This window comes from Danio aesculapii, chromosome 1 (assembly GCF_903798145.1).
Source record: "Danio aesculapii chromosome 1, fDanAes4.1, whole genome shotgun sequence".
Taxonomy (NCBI): domain Eukaryota; kingdom Metazoa; phylum Chordata; class Actinopteri; order Cypriniformes; family Danionidae; genus Danio; species Danio aesculapii.
Window position 1 is genome coordinate 27441526 of NC_079435.1, and position 20955 is coordinate 27462480.

The 20955-nt window shown below is 33.3% G+C and overlaps 1 protein-coding gene across 1 annotated transcript; it reads left to right on the forward strand.

Moving 5' to 3' along the window:
* The first annotated feature begins 479 nt into the window (after nt 1–479).
* gyg2 (glycogenin 2) lies at nt 480–17810 on the forward strand. Its single transcript, XM_056474515.1, has 9 exons — nt 480–802; nt 3740–3878; nt 4083–4257; nt 6837–6999; nt 9369–9495; nt 9632–9851; nt 14660–14812; nt 16083–16202; nt 16987–17810. Exons 1-9 carry the CDS (start codon nt 796–798, stop codon nt 17110–17112), a joined length of 1230 nt encoding a protein of 409 aa, XP_056330490.1. The 5' UTR covers nt 480–795; the 3' UTR covers nt 17113–17810.
* The last annotated feature ends 3145 nt before the right edge of the window (nt 17811–20955 follow it).

The window sequence follows — 20955 nt, forward strand, 5'->3', positions numbered from 1 at the left end:
ATTGTTGGGAAAACATCCACATAGTAGGAACAAAAATACTATGAAGTCAGTGAATGCTGCTTTATAACATTTTTCATTTAATCTAATTTTATATTTAACAGAATAAAAAAACTCCAACAGCCTTGGATCAAGTGGAGAATGAGTAAATAATGACATAATTTTAAGTTTCTAGCGCTTTAAATTTATTCTGTTGAACACAAAAGAACATATTTTGATAGAAACATGTAACTGACCTTTATTTACAAACAGCCTACCGTAGAAGCCGTAGTTACAGTTTTCCCAAATTTTCACATCTACTTTTGTGCTCAACAGAAAAAAAAGAACTCAAACAGGTTTGTTAGAAGTAAAGGTTGAGTAAACGACCGAATGAGAGTTACAATTTTGGGTGAACTATCCCTTTAAATAGTAATTACAGCAAGCTCATTTTGGACAAATCAGTCTAAATCTGACTACACTGATAGGCCTACATGAAGGCTCTTTTATAATAATATCTTTCACCCTTCAGTGTTGCACTTGTTTTTCCTTTGAGTCCCATATTTGTAATTGTGTAATCGATATCGGTAGTTGCTCATTCATGTACAGTGATAGTAATAGGAGTTGAATGACCTTAGTCGCGTGCTTCAAACAGCTTTTTTTCCACTGTCCGTGAACTACATCTGAGGACGCTCTGCTGTTGAAAGACTTCTTACAGCTCTACTACGATTTAGTCATTTAATTCAAATACTCCATATTTACTTCATAGAAATTGTTCCTTACAGGTTTCCTCATCATCAAAAAGAACGCGAAAAACTAGAAATGGCCGGTAAGTAGATTATTCCCGTTTTGTTTATGACCAAATGCCATACAGCTTGACATATTTCTATATTTATAAACGAGACCTCTTATAGATTATTTAAATGGGTAGAACGTCTGGTAATGTGATTTTTACCCAATAGCAAACCTGTATTTAACTGAAAATGGTGGTTTAAACCAAAATTGATATTCCAAGCTGTGCTGTCAAATAATAGTAATAGCCTATTTGTAGGATGCCTGTTGAACCATTCCACGTTCAATCACTAACCATTCAGTGAAGGGTCATACAAGCTTGTCTTTGACAGAAGAAAAAAGTGGACCAGGAAAACAAATGTGTTGATTTATGTATATCAGTAACCAGCTCACAGTGCAAGGTGGGGTGTGATGGTTCACAGAGTTAAACATGAGACCTTAGATGCTTTTGATATTTCTATCCTGTTAATGTCAATCAGAATGTTTTGACACGCATGGTTGGATTTTGTTCCCTTTCTTATTTCTTGTATTACTATTACTGTTCAAAATGTTACAATCATTAATTTTTGCAAATTGCTAATGAATTGTAAAATTACAAACAAAACGGTAAATGCACGTTGAATTAAAAAGTATTTTTTTTATTTTGAGGAATTTAAAAACAATTCTTTCTAAAAAACCAATCTCAAGGGAAAACAATCTTAGTAACATTCTCTTCATGTAAACATGCAGTGAGTTCTACAACACTTTAACATGTAAAAATTACTGTTTAATTTGTTTTAAAGTAAATATCTTGGCCTGAATGACTGTGTTCACACACTAGAATGTGCAAGTTTTACCTTCTGCTCACACTGAGAAAAGGAAGATAATCTTGGTTCCTAAAATACTATTACTATGCTATATATTTTTGGGACAAGTCTTTTTTTTTTTCTCTGTAACTGAAAAAAAAAAAACTTCATATCACTTAATATTTGTCAAAGCATGTTCTTTCTGCTCCCATAACACTTTTTTTTAAAAATACATTTCATGCAGTTCAATAAAACTGTATATGAATGTAAATGTTCTGCAAAGTTTCAAAGATCAAAATGCACAATAGAAAATTCCAGTTTAATTTCTGTAAAAATAACTTTTATAAGGGGTTTAAACACAGTTGTGTGGCAACAGTATATGAATACATTTAATGGTGAAAAAAAGATGTATATTTTTCATACGTGTCATAGGAGGGGGAAATTCTTGACCGTTATTGGTGTTAACCATTAGTATAAACAGCACTGAGTGAGAATCAGCCATCTGCCATTAGAGTTTTGAATCTGCAAATATAGTGTCACATATGTATTTGTAGCTCCACCATCTTTTGAAAAGAGCACATTTGAATTTTAAACATCAGTCACTAAAATGGCACAATTTGTATCAAAGCCTAAAATGGTTTCAAATAATTAAAAAATATATACATACAAACTCTTTGCTTTCATCTGAGACATTGTTCATATTGATGCATTAAATATATAAATACATATTATATCAAATCATTATTGTAGATATACAGATGTACATTCAAATACTGTATCACTAGTTGTTCAGATGGGTTCTGTAGAATGTGTAAATGCAGTTGTCATATTATACATTATAAATTTTGGGAGTTAATCTAAGATGTACATTCAAATACTGTATCACTAGTTGTTCAGATGGGTTCTGTAGAATGTGTAAATGCAGTTGTCATATTATACATTATAAATTTTGGGAGTTAATCTGGCCATTGAATGTGATTGTCACTCTTATAAATCACTGAACTGTGTGTGTTGAGGACAAGATTAAGAACCAAAGTTGAACTGACAACCAAATTTGTTTGTCAGAGAGCCTATGAATATTGACTTTTCTAATCTTATTTTATAACATTTTAAAACTTTAACTCGTGGATTTGTGAATTAAGACATTATCTCTGCATTCACAGACAAGACTTGAGTCTATAATCCAAATTTAAAATGTAAATCTGAGCTGCTTTTTTATGCAGCTCAATAAAAATGAGAGCAAAAACAAAAATGTTGCATAAATATTTTTAATGTAGTTTAACTGGTCCAAAGCATTTAGTGCTTAGCAGGTCTGTTGGTGCTAGGCAGGTCTGTTGGAGTCAATATAACATCTATCGAGGAACTGTATCAACGACGTTGTCTGTATAGGGCAAATAGCATTTTAAGGAATCTAACACACCCTGGCCATAGCCTGCTCACGCTCATGCCATCAGGCAAGCGTTACAGAAGTCTGAGGAGCAAATCAGTGCGGTTTTGTGATAGTTATAATTCTGTCATTATAAGAGTTTTGAATAATACTGTATCTTAAACACTATTTATAGCTAGTATGAAATAATCAATCAATAAATAGTTAAACTAGCATGAATTGTTAATATTACAGCAATTATAACAAATAGTGAAATAGGTATTTAAGTATTAAGTTATTCTCTTCAGAGATTTTTAAATTGGGTTATATTTTATGTAACTATATTTTTATATATTTATGAAATTATAAAAGCTTATTATATTACGATTTTATAGTGTTTGTATAGTGATCTTTTTTATGTTCTTGTTGGGTCTGATGCAACGTAATTTCTTTCTGCATAACAATTTAATTGTGATGTTTTGAATGAAATGAAATACTTGAAAAGTATTAAATACAATCCTAAAAAAAGAGGACAAGAAAAAAAAAACAATTTAGTTGAAAAATAGCAGTTTTCCCATTTTTTCCCATTTTTTCCCAATATAAATGTATTATCTTTCTATACCCAAAGGTATTAGGTGACCAAACTATTATTTTAATGATTATATATGACTTAAAACTCTTTTGTTAAAATGTACCAAAATATATGATCTATATTCACTGAGGAATGGATAAACATATTCATTTTCAAAATGAGGTTAATTTATGCTAAGCATTGTATAAACTCTCTTTTCTCATTACTGTCTTGTATTTTATCTTCTCTTAGAAACCCAGGCTTTTGTGACTCTGGCCACTACAGATGCCTATAGCATGGGATGTATAGTAGTAGGCAAAAGTTTGCGCAGACATGGAACGTCAAGAAAGATAGTGGTGATGGTTTCCCCTGATGTTTCTAGATCAGCCAGGTGAGAGAAGAACTGACCTCCACCTTTCATTCTGAAATAACAGTAAGATTTTTCTTACAGAAGAGCAATTAAGAGTAATTGAGCTCCTTTTGCACATTTAACATTACAATGTGGCTTTCATAAAGGTAATACTTAAGTCACTTCCCATCTATCTTGGATTGTCTTTGACTTCTTTGTCTCATTGATTTTGATTTGTTTGTCTAGATTGGCTCTGGAGGATGTTTTTGATGAGGTTTTTGTAGTTGATGTGTTGGATAGTAAAGACAAGGCTCATCTCGCCTGGCTGGGACGTCCTGAATTGGGGATCACCTTCACCAAACTACACTGCTGGACCCTTACACAGTACAGCAAGTGTGTGTTCTTGGATGCAGACACACTTGTGAGTACTTAATAAATACCATAGTTATGTTAAGATAAATCAAAGTAAAAATCGAATTTCTTTGTGTACCAAAAAAATTGTCAGTTTTATTTCCAACAAGAAAAATCTGTCATAAACAATTCACAGTGCATTATTAATGTTAATTAAATTATTAAAATAATCAAACCTTTAAATTTAGAAATATAAAGCTCATTCAGAATTATTAGCCCCCTTTTTTTTTATATTTCCCAAATGATGTTTAACAGAGCAAGGAAATTTTTACAGCATGTTAATATTTTTTTCTTCTGGAGAAAGTCTTATTTCTTTTATTTCGGCTAGAATAAAAGCAGTTTTTAATTTTTTGAAATATTTTTAAGGTCAAAATTATTAGCCCATTTAAGCTATGTTTTTTTTTTCGATAGTCTACAGAACAAACCATCATTATACAATAACTTGCCTAATTACCCTAACCTGCCTAGTTAACCTAATTAACCTAGTTAAGCCTTTAAATGTCACTTTAAGTTGTATAGAAGTGTCTTGGAAAATATCTAGTCAAATATTATTTACTGTCATCATGGCAAAGATAAAATAAATCAGTTATTAGAAATCAGTTATTAAAACTATTATGTTTAGAAATGTGTTGAAAAAAATCTTTTCTTCTTTAAACAGAAATTGGGGGAAAAATAAACAGGGGGGCTAATAATTCAGGGGGTCTAAATATTTCTGACTTCAACTGTATTGACCTTATTCTCCAATGCGGAAGTGCGCAGAAAACGATCAAACTACTCGCTTGACTATACATAAAAAGCACAACGATATAATAAGAAAAGATCAGTTAGCAACATCAAGCAGCATAATGAGCTGTTTATTCAAAAAGATTCAAATGGCTTCATCTGCTCGTATGCGGAGAATAAGGTGAATACAGTTTTATGCAAAAATTTGGGCACCCCTCTATAGCTGCATAATTATGAGCTTTTTCTTTATAAGAGAAGAGCACAGTGAAATGCCATTCAGTATCTAGAGAAAGCTAGATAATGTCATGTTTTTCAGACAGAAATACTTAGTGTAGCAGTATTGAGATGTGTGAAATTAAATTGAAACTAAAGAATAGGCTATGCAAAAGTTTGGACACTCTTTTTTGTGTGGATTTCAAAACCTAGTCACTTAATGCTGATTGATTACGACGCAAAATTTATTTGGGTCACTCAGTAGACCTTAACAACCCTAACACATGTACGACCAATTATGAAAAAGGATATTTAAGATAGCTGATTGCTAGTTGTGCTTCTTCTTATTGTGAACCAGAAAATAGCAACATGGGAACCTCAAAAGAACTTCCTGATGACCTAAAAATTAGAATAATTGATCAAAATAAATTAGGAGAAGGATGCGAAAAGTTATCACAAAGGTTTAAAGTCTCTATCTCCACAGTCAGAAATATAGTACGAAAATGGAAGGCCATGGGAACAGTTCTGGTGAAAGAAAGATGTGCTAAACCAAGAAAAATATCTGACAGGCAAAGGTGAAGAATGATTAGAATGGTCACAGACAAACCACAGACCACCTTCAAAGAGCTCCAGAAACATCTTGTTGCAAATAATGTCATTATAGATTGTGTCATAATCCAGCAAACTCTTCACAAAGAACAGCTCAATGGAAGGTGTTGCAGAAGAAGACTTTTCTGCATTCTGCCAACAAGAAGAGTCGTTTGAGGTATTCAAAGGCTCATCTGGACAAGCCGGAACCATTTTTAAAATATACTGTGGACAGATGCCACAATCATTGGTGTTTTGCATGATGGAAAAACAACACAGCATTCCAGGAGAAGAACTTGCTCCCTACTGTAAAATATGGTGGAGGGTCAATCATGCTGTGGGAATCTGTGGCAAACACAGGTCCTGGACAGCATGTCAGAGTTGAAGATTGCATGAATTCCACCCAGTATTAGCAGATTCTGAAGAACAATGTTCAGGAATCAGTCAAGAGGCAGAAATTACTCCAGGGTTGGATGTTTGACCCAGGACAATGGACAATGACCCAGTCCCCAGACCTGAACGTCATTGAAAATCTATGGATTAATTTGAAAAGAGCTGCTCACGCTCGACACCCATCAAACCTGACTGAACTGGAGAGATTTTGCAAGGAAGAATGGTCCAAAATTCCTTCAGCAAGAATCCAGCGACTGACTTGGCTTTGAAAAGCATCTACAGACTTATATTACAGCAAAAAGTGGCTGTACAAAAGATTGATGTCATTATTCTGTTGGGGTGCCCAAATTTTTGCACCCGCCTGTTTTTGTTATGGCTTATATCGCATTGCATCTGTTGATTAAATAAATGTTATGTCAGAACTGAAATGCCGCTTTTTCTACAGGGTATAAAATATATTCACATGAAATTATCAGGGGTGCACAAACTTTTGCATACAACTGTAATTGTAATGTTTTTATGCTTTTTAATGCTAATTCTTCACCTAGCACTCTTTTGCAGCTCCTATAACCACATATCAGCAATACATTCTTAATCATCTGTTATTCATATGATCTTAATCAATTGAAACATATGGAGTGGTCCTAAATTGTGTGTCATTCTATGCTGCAGGTACTGTGTAATGTGGATGAGCTATTTGAATATGAAGAACTGTCTGCAGCACCTGATCCAGGCTGGCCGGATTGCTTCAACACTGGTGTATTTGTGTTTCGGCCCTCCCTGAATACTCACACACAAATACTGGAACACGCTGCACAGCACGGCAGCTTTGATGGTGAGTCATTCAGTTATATTTAGCTTATATTACATTCAGATCTTTTAAGTTGAGGCTACATTGGTGGCGCTCAATGTGTGTTGGAACTAATTAGCCTCAAAGGCTGCTTTGCAACATTAGTGTTTTTAATCTTCAGAAACAACAGGAGCAACACATTCATGCTACCATTTAAGTTCTTTTTCAACAAGTATTCATTAAATTTATTAAAATGAACAAGCCAGTATGTTTAGACGGTTGCAAAATATTTTTCCTGTTAGACTTATTCATCAAAGAATCTTAAAACAAACACAACAATTCCACAAAATATTAATAATCCATTTTTTAAACACTGATAATACGAAATAATTCTTAAGGACCAAATAAGCATATTAGAATACATTCTAAAATACATTCTAAACGATCACACAGTGTCTTTAAATTAAGCTTTGCCATCACATGATTAAATAAATGCATTTTATTTTTGGTAAAATAAATGGATATTTGGGGACTTTAAACAGTTTTTAACTTTGAGTGAGTGAGTGAGTGGGTAAAGATACACCACTGTTTACTCACTCATTCACACTATGCGTCTATAGACAGGTCTACAACTCATGTACGCTTTGCTTATTACACACACAGGGATTTGCAGCAGCACACAAACATCTTTATATGAAAAATGAAAAGATTGAAATGTTAAGGATTACTATTTTCTACAAAAATATTAAAACTGCTACCTCCTCCCTTGCCTTTTTCAACTCAGAGGGCTTTGGTAAATTCTGGCTCATTCTGTGGATGATCTGCTCCCATGCTTTAATCTCATGCACATGTAGATTCCTTTTCCTGTCAAGTGAAGCAAGTGAAGGGAATGGGAGATGAGATTCTAAATAGTTTAATGCAGGGGTCTTAAACTGCCGGCCATTTGCAAAAATATAATGAGATTCGGCCCCCCAAAACATTATTTTTAAATCACTACCATTGTTGCACAGTTGCATATAGCCATTTGTGGTTTTCACTCGCCACCTACTGGACATTTAAAGTACTGTACTATATATTCGGGTTTCTTTCAGTTTCTCTCAGCGTGCACATGCAGATTATTTCTGGGGCTGATTTAAACGTTGCAATATATGTCCGTAAGTGCTCTATTTTTACTAAAGCTCTATTTTTGGAAATATTCAAGGGTCATTTGATTATAATCAGTTTTATACCTCCTGTATTTTGTTGTACAAACATTTTATCATGGCTTACTCGTGTAAATATGATCATTTTGCTAATATTCAATTTAAATGGTCTCATTAATAGATTTTTCTCATATGCATATTAAGATTTGTATAAAAAGATGCATTAGTAAAATTTTACTGCTGGCTGTACTGAAAATGTTAAAGTGCATGTGAATATATACATACTTTACCCCTCTTTGTTGCGCTTTTACAAAAAAAAGAATGATATTGAGAAGAAAATTGACCAGTAAAGTTACCCAAACTCTTTTCTGCTGTTCTTATGCTATCTGTTAAACTTTTGGTTAGAATAACCTAGTAATTGGCTGCATTTCACTCCTACTGGACAGATCAGGACCAACAGGGGTGTAAAACCATATGTGCTGTAGATCTGCCTGCTGCAGGTGTTTAGCCTCCACTATGTCATCCTATTGGGTAGATTATGAAAAACTATGGTTCCAGAAATTCAGTGCTAGTAACACATTCCCTCCTGAAACTGCAGCCTGTTGTGACTGCAGCCTCCGGTTGGGCTGGAACTTACTACTGGCTCATGCAGAGCATTTCATACTAGTTTATAAGTTCCATCTACTGGCAAAGAGTGAATTAGCATTTTATTCAACCTGCCAAATGTTTTCTGCCATTCTGTTTTATGCAGCATAATCTCAAATTCAAACAATTTATGTTTTATTTCATATTTTCAAATTATACAATTTAACTTAAATAAACAATTGCTCAAACTTTGATTAATGTGCAGTGGTTGCCTCTAGTTTTATTGAGAATATATTTTCAGCCAAAGCAAATAAACACCTAGTTCATGTTGTCAAATGTTCTTTTTTTATCATGTTTTTCTTGTTCCTAGTTTATTAAAGAAGAAAGTAATTCAGTATCAAAATTGGAGATTGAGATTGGATATATATTGTTTGAAACAATTTTTTTACTCAGAGACGATACATACAGTATAGGAAACAAGTTGTTATACAGTAAGAGTACATGTAGGCACTGAGGTCCACCCTATTTTTACCCAGATTCACCCAATTAAATATTTCTGGCCTCACCACTGCTTTAAAATGGCAAAAATGAATTCTGACACTTACTTGCTCGTTTCAGGCACTCGTTTACTGCCAAAGATACTACTAATATGAATGACATTAATAAACCATGATCTGTCATGTATAGGGGGAGACCAGGGTCTTTTAAACACTTTCTTCAATGACTGGGCAGTAAAAGATATCAGGAAGCATCTGCCATTTGTGTACAACTTGACATCCAGTGCCGTCTACACATATCTGCCAGCATTTCAGCAGTAAGTTTGCCCTAAACTCTTTATTTAAGCATGCCAATAATTACTGATGTTATTCATTTCTGTACAGGTTGTTAACTTCTCGTATATCTTTATTAATACCTGAATATAGCCAATATTTCATTCTGCATTTGCACAGGTATGGTCACCATGCAAAAATTGTCCATTTCTTGGGTGGAACCAAACCCTGGCATATTCCATATGATTCACAGGCTGCCAATGAATCTTCTTTTAGGGATTACAGAAAGAACTTTGAGCAATTCATCAATTTATGGTGGGTGGAGTATTATAGTCAAAGACAGACAAAAGCTAAAATGGAGGACAACAATGAAGAGTATGAAAGACTACATTCACCTCAGGTATTTTATAATAATGATATCTATAATTTGCAACTATTTTTATTCCAAGTGACTTGCACTGCATTCAGGGAATACATTTTTATTCAATTGATTCATCCCTCGAAACTAGAAACCAAAATTGTAAATTACCCAAGCAATAAAGTGAGAGTTCACCTAAAAAAATAAAATGATTTTATCATTCACTCACCCTTCAATATTTTAACCTGTTTGAGTTTCTTTCTTCTGTTGAACACAAAGGAAGATGTACTGAAGTATTTTGGAAACCTGTAACCCTTGACTTACCTAATATTTGTTTTTCCTACTATGAAAGTCAGTGGTTACAGGTTTCTTACATGTTTCAATATATGTTTTGTGTTCAACAGAACAAAAAAAAAAAAAAAAATTAATTGGTTTGAAACAAGTCAAGGGTGAGTAAATGACAGAATTTCATGTTTGGGTGAACTATCCCTTTAACGACACACTAATTATTCAGATAAAAAAGTCTTTCTGGGGAAAAAAGTAAACAGACAAAAAGTCAATAACAAAAATGATGTGTTATGAAAATGGTATCTCAGATAATCTCAGATTGTAAAGTTAGCAAGTCTTTACTAGGCAAGTGACATCTTTTGTACCTTTTTTCTTTGATTACATTATTTTGTCCAATGGAGAGTCAGCTTTTGCATGGTAATTTTTTTAATGGACTTAAATAGGTCATGAACTGAGAAATCAAATCCCAGTTGATTTGTTCCATTGATTCCAGAAAAGTGTAAAGCATCCATTCAACCAAACAATCAACATATTTTTTTTTCAAGACATCTGGAACAACATTTTAAACTGACCATACATTAACTTTACCCCCTTAACTTATCCTAATCATAACTTGCCCATATAATCAGAGGGAAAAGAGGAGGCCCATAAGCAATTTGGTCCTGGAGGGCTGATGTCATGCAGAGTTTAGCTTCATCTTGCTTTAACACACCTGTCAGGAAGTTTCTAGTATACCTAGTAAGAGCTTGATTAGCTGGTTCAGTTGTGTCTACTTAGGCTTAAAGATAAACTCTGCAAGACACTGGCCCCCCAGGACCAAATTTGGGCACCCCTGCCCTAACCCTTGTTTTAAGCCTGAACTAGACTTTAATGGTAAACATAACCCTAAAATCAGATTGGTTGAGTGGAATGTTACAGTATTTGCATCAAAGATGTTGTCCCAGGACTGTTCTACTTGATGAATTCATGTTACCGCCATGTGATACACATTAATACTTTAGCAACAAAATGATAGTTCACACTAGAAGAAACCATTGTTGCATTGCTAATCAATTTCTTCATATCAGAAGTACTAACAGCTGGAGTAGTAAAATGGATGCTTCGTTCAAAAACGAAAATTCCCTGTTAATATATTCACCCACAGGTCATTCAAGATGTAGTTAACTTTTTTATTCAGTGGAACAATAAAGATTTTTTCAGCTAAATCCATAGCCCTTGGTGATTCATATAATGAAAGTCAATGGTTACCATGTTTTTTTAGACAAACAAGTACAAATAAATAGCCATGGCTCCTGGTGACACACTAATATCTTGTGAAGCAGTTTAGGAAAAATTATTTACAATATTATTGTTTTTAATATACAACCTGGTCAAATAGTTATTGGTGCATACGCGAGTTTGATGAGTGAAAGCATCCCGTTACTTTGATGATCATTTTGGGTGAACTATTCCTTTAAGAAATTGAGTGGGACACCAATCCTCTGTCAGGGATGTCTTGAGTTATTTTTTTGTTTGTTTGTTTTTTCTGTGCCGCTGATGTCCTGAGTATGTTAAACCGAAATGACCCATATTGTTTTCAGTGCATGTCATACAGTAGCAGTTTATCACAGTTTTGTATTTGCACTGGGTGTCTACAGAAATCTTTGTTCATCTTTGAAACACAAAATGAGATATTTTAAATTCTGTCTCATCGACAAAAATGGTCCTGAAGCATTCAAAGTCCAGAAAAAGAACCAAAACATTATCAAAGTATTTCTGTGACTAAACTATAATCATACAAAGCTCCAAGAAGTCTTTTTAGTGCCAAAAAACAAAATAAAATTCAGTAAGTATGACTTTTCACCAATTTTTCACTATTAGACATAATGATTCTGTTTCTAATGATAATGATTAGCCATTCTGTGCTAATCCGGTCCAGTGAGCTTGGAAATGGTTTCATTTTCCAGTGTGGTGCTAACAGAATTCTTTAGAATGCAATAAAAATGCATCAGTCTAATGCCTTTGTATCATAAGTGTAATATTCATGGATGATGATAGGATGATTTTGTTTTTGGGACTCCTATTTTCTGATATTTACATTGTTCAACAGCTTATAGCTTACTAATTTTATATATGCAATTTTTATTGACATACTTTTTAAAGTGTATCTGGAAAGTATTCATAGCGCTTCACTTTTTCCACATTTTTTATATTACAGCCTCAAAATGGATTAAATTAATTTATTTCCTCAAAATTCAACACACAATACCACATAATGACAATTTGAAAAAAGATTTTTGGAAAGTGTTGCAAATTTATTAAAAATAAAAAACCTGAAAAATCACATGTACATAAGTATTCACAGCCTTTGCGTGAAGCTCTAAATTGAGCTCAGGTACATTCTGTTTCCACGGATCATTCTTGAGATGTTTCAGCAGCTTAATTGGAGTTCATTTGTGGTAAATTCAGTTGATTGCATGTGATTTTAAAAGGCATACACCTCTCTATACAAGGTCCCAGGGATGACAGTGCATGTCAAAGCACAAACCAAGCATGAAGACAAAGGAATTATCTGTAGAGATTAGAGATCTGTAGAATTATCTGTAGAGATTATCTGTAGGCCTCCATTATCCGTAAGTGGAAGATGTTTGGAACTCCAGCGTTCTCTGGTGTGATGAGACTAAAATTGAACTCTTTAGAGTGAATGTCAGGCGTTACGTTTGGAGAAAACCAGGCACTGCTCATGACCAGGCTAATACCATCCCTACAGTGAAGCATGGTGGTGGCAGCATCATGCTTTGTGGATGTTTTTCAGCAGCAGGAACTGGAAGACTAGTCAGGATAGAGGGAAAGATGAATGCAGCAATGCACAGAGACATCCTGAATGAAAACCTGCTTCAGAGGGCTCTTGACCTCAGACTGGGGCAATGGTTCATCTTCCAGCAGGACAATGACCCAAAACACACAGGAAAAATATCAATGGACTGGGTTCACAACAACTTGATGAATGTCCTTGAGTGGCCCAGCCAGAGCCCAGAACTAAATCCTATTGAACATCTCTGGAGAGATCTGAAAATGGCTGTACACCATTGCTTCCCATCTAACTTGATAGACAGGTGTGCCAAGCTTGTGGCATTATCTTTTAAAAATATTGAGGGTGTAAATGCTGCCAAAGGTGCATCAACAAAGTATTGAGCAAAGGCTGTGAATTCTTACGTACATGTGATTTTTCAGGTTTTTTTATTTTTAATAAATTTAAAAAAATCTTTTTTTTCACATTGTCAATATGGGGTATTGTGTGTAGAATTTTGAGGAAATAAATGAATTCAATCTATTTTGGAATAAGGCTGTAACATAAATAATGTGGAAAACTGTATGTTAAATCTAACTAAATAATATATATTTTTAAAAGGTTAATGATTAATAATTGGTTAACAAGTGCCGGTTTTGCATTCAATTTTTTTTTCAAAATGAACAACCAACTTTTTGTACAAGTATTAGCCCTGTGTAATATTCTACGATGCTGCTGAGTAGTAGATGATGTTTGCAGCACAGAATGATGACACATGTCGCTCAAAGATAATGTAAGTCACATGAAATCCTACAAAACCGTTCACACAGCTGTTGCTTTGCAAAACATCAGATCTGTATCTGATTTAATACTACATATGAAAGTGGCACACATCTGAATTGAAAAGATCAGATTCTATGGGATTTGGGCTGTTCACACTGTCAAGACAAAAACAGATCTGAGTCACATGTAGGCAAAAAAATCTGATTCAGGCAACATTTGCCTGCAGTGGGAACATAGCTTAATATGGGCAGCGCGTTGTATTGAGATTGCTCTTTCTACAATACCTCTTTCTAAATACCTCATTTCAACTTAAATGAAGAAAGTTTACAGTAGATTCGTTTTTTTTAACTCAAATGTTTTGTTTCAATCAGTTTCCTCAAACGGTTTGAGTTGCCTTAACTTATTGAGTTTTACAATACTCAGATGGTTTGAGTTCGAGATTGCTTCTTTTACTCAAATGTATTAAGCTCACAGTACTCATTAGGATTAGTTTTTTTAATTTAAATTGTTTGTTGCAATCAGTTTACTCAAATGGTTCGAGTTACCTTAACTTTTGGGGTTTTACAGTGTAGTAGCGCACCATGATATGACGATTAAGACAAACAAAGTTGTTCTTATTGTTTTTTTGGCAAACAAAGTGTGAATGTTTTGACAATGTGTTTGGGTTCTCTTGAATGTCGCTGGACGCTGCTGTCAGAGAGCTCTCAGATTTCATTTAAAATATCTTAATTTGTGATCAAAAGGTGAACAAAGGGCTCAGGGGATTGGAAAGACATAAGGCTGAGTAGTTAATAACAAAAGGTTCATTTCTGGGTGAATTAGTCCTTTAATGTGGCATTGTTTTTAAGCTAGGCTCAAATGAGAACAGAAAATAGTCAATTACTTCTAAATTATGTTTTATATATTTATTTATTTATAGATTATTTTTGAACATATAAAATCCAGTGTTATCTAACATAAACTTATTTAATCTGTCAGTCATTCATCATCTTTCTCATGTTTTTTTCAGTCAGTGCAGCAGTTTGTTCCTCCACAAACGCATCATTCTCCATCACAAAGCCAAAAGAAAAGCATTGAAGCCCAGCACACTGAACCGACACCTCTCCAAGATCTCTCTTTGGATTCACTGACAATCAGTTCCTCTAAAAAGCCAGAGGAAACAGTAAGTGGTATTGCATCATCCATTGTTCTTCCAGCGATGTGAAGGTTTAAGAATAAAAATGAGGAAGTGTGACAAATAAGCTTACGCAGTTCTGAGTTTCTCTGTGACTCAACTCCAACTCCTTTAAAAGTATCTCTTCCTCTGGGCTTTCAAACCAATCTGTGGCACACCCAGCAGTGACTCACACACAACACAAAGACAACACTAACCCGTTCACATGACTGCCAAACACACAGAGTGCTGTTTATAATGCAAGCACACAAATATCGAAGAGAGTTTCTGATTTAACAAAAGGATAGTATTAATATCGGGATAGAACAGGATAATTAATCATAGGTCAAAATTTACTAATTATTAAAATCCAAATTCATGCTTGTGAAGTTAGATGGGCTTTATTCTGCAGAAACAACTATCCAGGATGTACTTTATTCTGTTTATTACACGGCTACATCACAAAATGTAAAAATAGACACAAAAAATTTATCTGAGCCGTAATAGTTAATTAACTTTTTAAATAAATGCAAAGCTGACTGAAACAAAACCTCTAAACAGAGCTGAGTGGAGCTTACACTAACCTGCACATTATTTAGTCACAACCGGCACCAAAGAGTCAAAAACGTAAAGCGGGCTGAATGGAGCATATACTAACCTATACTTCATTCATTCACAAGACTGCACCAAATAGTCCAAAACTACAGTCAAACGGCTACATATGAATGAGGATGTAAATAGATGGATCTGAATGTATTCACTGTTGGTCGCCTGGAAGTTCCTGGATGAGCTTGTGTTATTCAGCGGTTGTTGTCTCGGAGTAACATACCTTAGAATTTTGTGACTGAACAGTCAGAATCGAGTATTGCAGATATCCATGAAACAACAATGAATTAATGAACTCAGTTAAATATTAATGAGCAACTGCATTTTCATTAACTAATATTAACAAAGATAAAATAAAAACTTTTCATGCTAATGAATTCATTTGGACTAAAACTAATGAACACAAAATGTTGTTACACTTGTAATGTAACGTTACACTTAAACACATCAGTAATTTGATTTATTGCTATAATTGAATTGAAATATGCATTAAAAAATATTATATTTGGCTAAAGCAATGTAAAGATATTCTGCCCACCCCAACTCTGAATCACAATTTAGTTTTAATCCTGTTGCATAAATTGTGAATGTACATGCAGTACTTTTTTTTTTTGTGAGATCTTTTTTATTTATTTATTTATTGACTTGTTTATCTGTCTGTCTGTCTTCTCAGAATATTCTCTTTGATGTTCTGTCTACTGTGGAGACTGAAGAGACTCTTGTTGTAAGCCCTTCATCTGAGCACACAGAACCAGACGCTGGTGAAGACTCTGCCGGAGCCACTGGAGAAGCAGTATGTTGGAAAATAAGCTGATTTACTTGGATCATAGGAAAAAAAAAACACTGGATTTTGTTGTCTGTGATCTTTTTTTTAAGTGATTAAAATACATCATATAAATGATTTTATATATATTTGCAAACATTATAATGTCAATAGAACCAACCAACATACAAAAAAAAACAAACAAACACACACACACAAATATAGATAGATAGATAGATAGATAGATAGATAGATAGATAGATAGATAGATAGATAGATAGATAGATAGATAGATAGATAGATAGATAGATAGATAGATAGATAGATAGAGTAATTGAAGTGTGATAAATTTCAATATTTCTATAAATATGCCCCATTTACCTTATTGTGAATTTTATTCTAAAGCCATTAAAACATTATTTATAATATTAATTGTAAATATTTTAAGGCAACCTTTTTCTATTTGATTATATTTAAATTGATGTACTTTAACTCAAATAAACTAAAACTGATTGATTTTAAGTACTTAAATAATAATAATAATAATAATAATAATAATAACAAATTCATTTAACATGTGGAAAAACACACAACAAAAACTGAATAAAAAATATCTTGAGATGTCTTGCTCTTGCAAATTTTAGTGCACTTGTGTATGCTGCCATCTAATGGCGACTCGTTAGAGCAGTTTTTAGACTTGCCTTTGCTTCATGATGAACGCACTAGTGTTTCCCCCAGAACTACATATCAGTTTGAATTTGATATGTTTCTTGTAACTAAAGTAGTATTTGATCATAAGGCTCTTTCATTGCAGGCGGCAGCTGAAGCAGAGCGGGAGGATCTGCAGCATCGACTGATGTGGGAAGCAGGACACATTGATTATATGGGCAAAGACGCCTTCGACAACATCAAGAAGAAGCTTGATCTGTTTCTCGATTAATTGTGTGCTGGATGGCAGCATATAACACACACTACTTCTGTTCGTACTGTATGTGTATTAACATCTCAACTGTTACATTTTCATCGCATATATAATGTAATATAATATAATATAATAATTTTACCTACCTCTGAAGAATATTGTCATAATAACTGGATTATATAAAATATGCTGTGAGCTTTTATTTGCAGTTTTATGAAATTGAGACACTGCTGTCAAAAATGCTGTTTTTGATCCAAGTTTTTTTTTTTTCAAGCTAATGAACTGTCATGATTAGAGGCGATCTAACCACCAGAGGTCGCTGGTAAACACTCACATTCACATGGACTACATCTTATGAACTACAAATTCAGTCATGCCGCACACACACACCTGCTCCAAGTCTCCACCGATTGGACTCCCACAGCTGATGCTGCTTCTAGACTGATTACACACACTATTTAAACAGCACACACAATCACTTTCTTTGCCGAGTCTTGTTTACCTGTAAAGTGACAATTCAACGCATTTTCCTTAGTCTTGTTTCTCAGTGTTTTGACCCTTGCCAAGTTTGTCTGTTTGTCCATGTTCGCTGCCTGCCTTCCGACCTCTCGCCTGTTATAGTGACTACGATTCTGGATTTGCCTTTATTCATCTGTTTGCACCTGTGTTGACCCTTGCTTGCCTGACTACGGAATAAACCTGCACTTGGATCCTAACGTTGTCTGTCATCCACGTGTTACATGAACAGAAAACAATATTTTTAGCATTTCTTTTTTTCAAATATTAATGCTTTGTATCCATTAATTTGTATTAGTCTTTCCCCTCTGCATTGAGCCATAAACCCCCACTTCATCTGCACTTGTATGAACTACAGTTTAGAGCAAGGCAAAGTTTTCACAGTATTTCCTATTATATGTCTTATTTTTTTTTTTAGATTTCCTAGAACACAAGCAAACAATTAATTGCCTAGTGGTTAAGTGTGCCGACATATAGCATATTGGTGCTCACGGTGACTCGAGTTCAATTCGTGGCTTGAGGTCCTTTGCCGAACATTCCTCTCTCTGCTCCAAAGCTTTTCTTTCTGTAGCCTTTACTATCCTATCCTAATCAAAGGTGAAAAACCTCTAAATAATAATGATAAAAAATACATATTACAATATTATTAGAAAGCTTTATTAAATCTGTTTTTCATTTGGGTACATGACCGCTATTGTCCACTCCCCAATCAGCTAAAATTGTGTGTCTCTCTGTGTGTGTATACATATACAGTTGAAGTCAGAATTATTAGCCCACCTGAATTATTAGCCCCCTGTTTAAGTTTTTCCCAATTTCTGATTAACGAAGAGAAAAAATGTAACACATTTCTGAACATAATAGTTTTAATAACTCATTTCTAATAACTGATTTATTTTATCTTTGCCATGATGACAGTAAATAATATTTGACTAGATATTTTTCAAGATACTCCTATACAGCTTAAACTGACATTTAAAGGCTTAACTAGGTTATATAGGTTAACTAGGCAGGTTAGGTCAATTAGACAAGTTATTGTATAATGATGGTTTGTTCTGTAGACTATGGAGAAAAAATATAGCTTAAAGGGGCTAATAATTTTGACCTTAAAATGTTTTTTAAAAAATTGCTTTTATTGTAGCTGAAATAAAACAAATGAGACTTTCTCTAGAAAAAAAAAATCAGACATACTTTAAACATTTCCTTGCTCTGTTAAACTTCATTTGGGAAATATTTAAAAAAGAAAAAAGAAATTCTAAGGGTGGCTAATAATTCTGACTTCTACTGTGTATATGAAGAGTTCAGATGCAAAACCTCTAAAGGATATCTGAAATTTTCTCTAAAATGAGCTTTTATCAGCCCCCTGTTTATGTTATTTCACTTTTTTTAGCAATTAAAAGAACTTATTCATCACTATAAAAATCTAAATTTCTGAGCCTACACACGAGTCAGAGAAAATGCTCATTTTAGAAGAAAATATCAAAAATTATTTAGAGGTTTTATGAAGGTATATGAAGAGTTCGGATGCAAAAACCTCTGAAAATTGTCTGAAATTTCCATCAAAAAATGCAAATTTTTCTCAGCCTCCTTTGTTTGTTGAGTTATTTAACTTTAAAGTCCATAAAAATGACTTATTATTTGCCATAATTGATATTACTGAACCTTTACTCAGGAGCCTGTTAAAAATGCTCATTCAGACGGCATTTAGAGGTTTTTGTATCTGAACCCTATATATATATATATATATAGGAAAATATGAATGATCATATCCCCGGTAAAAACATCCAGAACATACACACACACATTGAAACTATTAAAAATAAAAGCGTTCAGACTAAAAAAAAAATGTCTAGAAATGTATTTATGGTGTATTATTTGAGTATTTAAGAATTTTTAATGACAAATTTAACATATTAAAAACATATATATTCTTGGAGGATATATGGTGGTGACAATTACTAAGAAAACTCAGTTGGAACAAAAGCTTAAAAACCAAGAGGAAATAAATGAAAAAAAAAATGTTTTTTTTTTTCTTGCCTCTAGAGGTCAGGCTATAAACACTCTAGCTGTATCATCTCTAAAGACTCCAGGCAAAAATCGTCTTGTGCATCATCACTGTAAAACCTTTCATGTGTAAACATCTATCGAACATTAGTTTTCAACGCATGTTCATGTCTCCCCAGATTTGTTGGAAGTCTGTCTCTAATCTTAACTGCCAGACACCACAAACTTTTATGGTAGGCAAACTTAAAGACCAGACAAAGTCAAAGGCAACATAAACCATGTTTTGAAACCCTTGATCCCCATGTTTTAATATTGGGTCCATTTATTACCCTTTAACGACAGCTCTTTGAAGTCATGAACCATTTATGTTGCTCAATCAATTAGAGAACATCTTTTATTTGATCTGCTTCAATACAAAATATCAGCCACACCATCTGAAATGACCTCTGTGTAAAGAGAGATCGGATTACTTTCAGAGTTATTCTGTGGTAATGTAAATATTGTCAATACAACATTTCTTTTTGTGATTTGTTATATATTATTTCTGTCCTATACAGTGACAACATTTTTGCTTCATAACTCTACCAAAAAATAATAATAGGGAAAATAATCAATTCAGTTGGGCTACAGAAATTAGAGCAGGGACAGTGATTAATATTTATTTTATTTTAAAAATCATAATATAGTAATAATAAAAAGCCAAATACCTTTTCTAGGTTTACACAGTTAATTATTTTGGGAAAACAGAATCTACATAGTGTAATTTGAGGTTGTCCCATTCATTTATATGAGTATTTAGTAACACAGTTGCTCAAAATATATCATACAAATAAATAAATAAATATAAAGCAATTGAGAGCCTTTATTATGTCTAAGAATACTTCAATTATGTAAGTTTAAATAATTATAGTCTAGTTTACATAATAATAATAATAATAATAATAATAATAATAATAATAATAATAATAATACCATATTAATTGCTTAATCATTTAGGCAAAACGGGTTTTCTTGCAGATCATACACAGACACACATTTATAAAGCAGCTATAAATTTGCAAAATGAAATATAAACTTGATGTGTCCTGAGTGTAATAACAGTACAGAGAGGAGATCATGTTTTTTTTATTTTTTTTTTATTAAAACTCATCTTTATTAAAAATATGCAAAATAGAAGTACATTTGAAAAGACAAATAATTTAAAATGTTACATATGGACAAATGGGTATTAAAAAAAAACACCACGTCAACTTTGAACCTGATTTTCTAGTAATTCTTAAGCGCTGAATGAGAATGTAGATTATGCAATGCTTTAAAATAATTATTAGACATTTTTCCTAGCCT

Coding starts and splice junctions, on each gene's coding strand:
- gyg2 (XM_056474515.1), top strand. Junction 3,879..4,082: donor GATGTTTCTAGATCAGCCAG/GTGAGAGAAGAA, acceptor TTGTTTGTCTAG/ATTGGCTCTGGAGGATGTTT. Junction 7,000..9,368: donor ACAGCACGGCAGCTTTGATG/GTGAGTCATTCA, acceptor TGTCATGTATAG/GGGGAGACCAGGGTCTTTTA.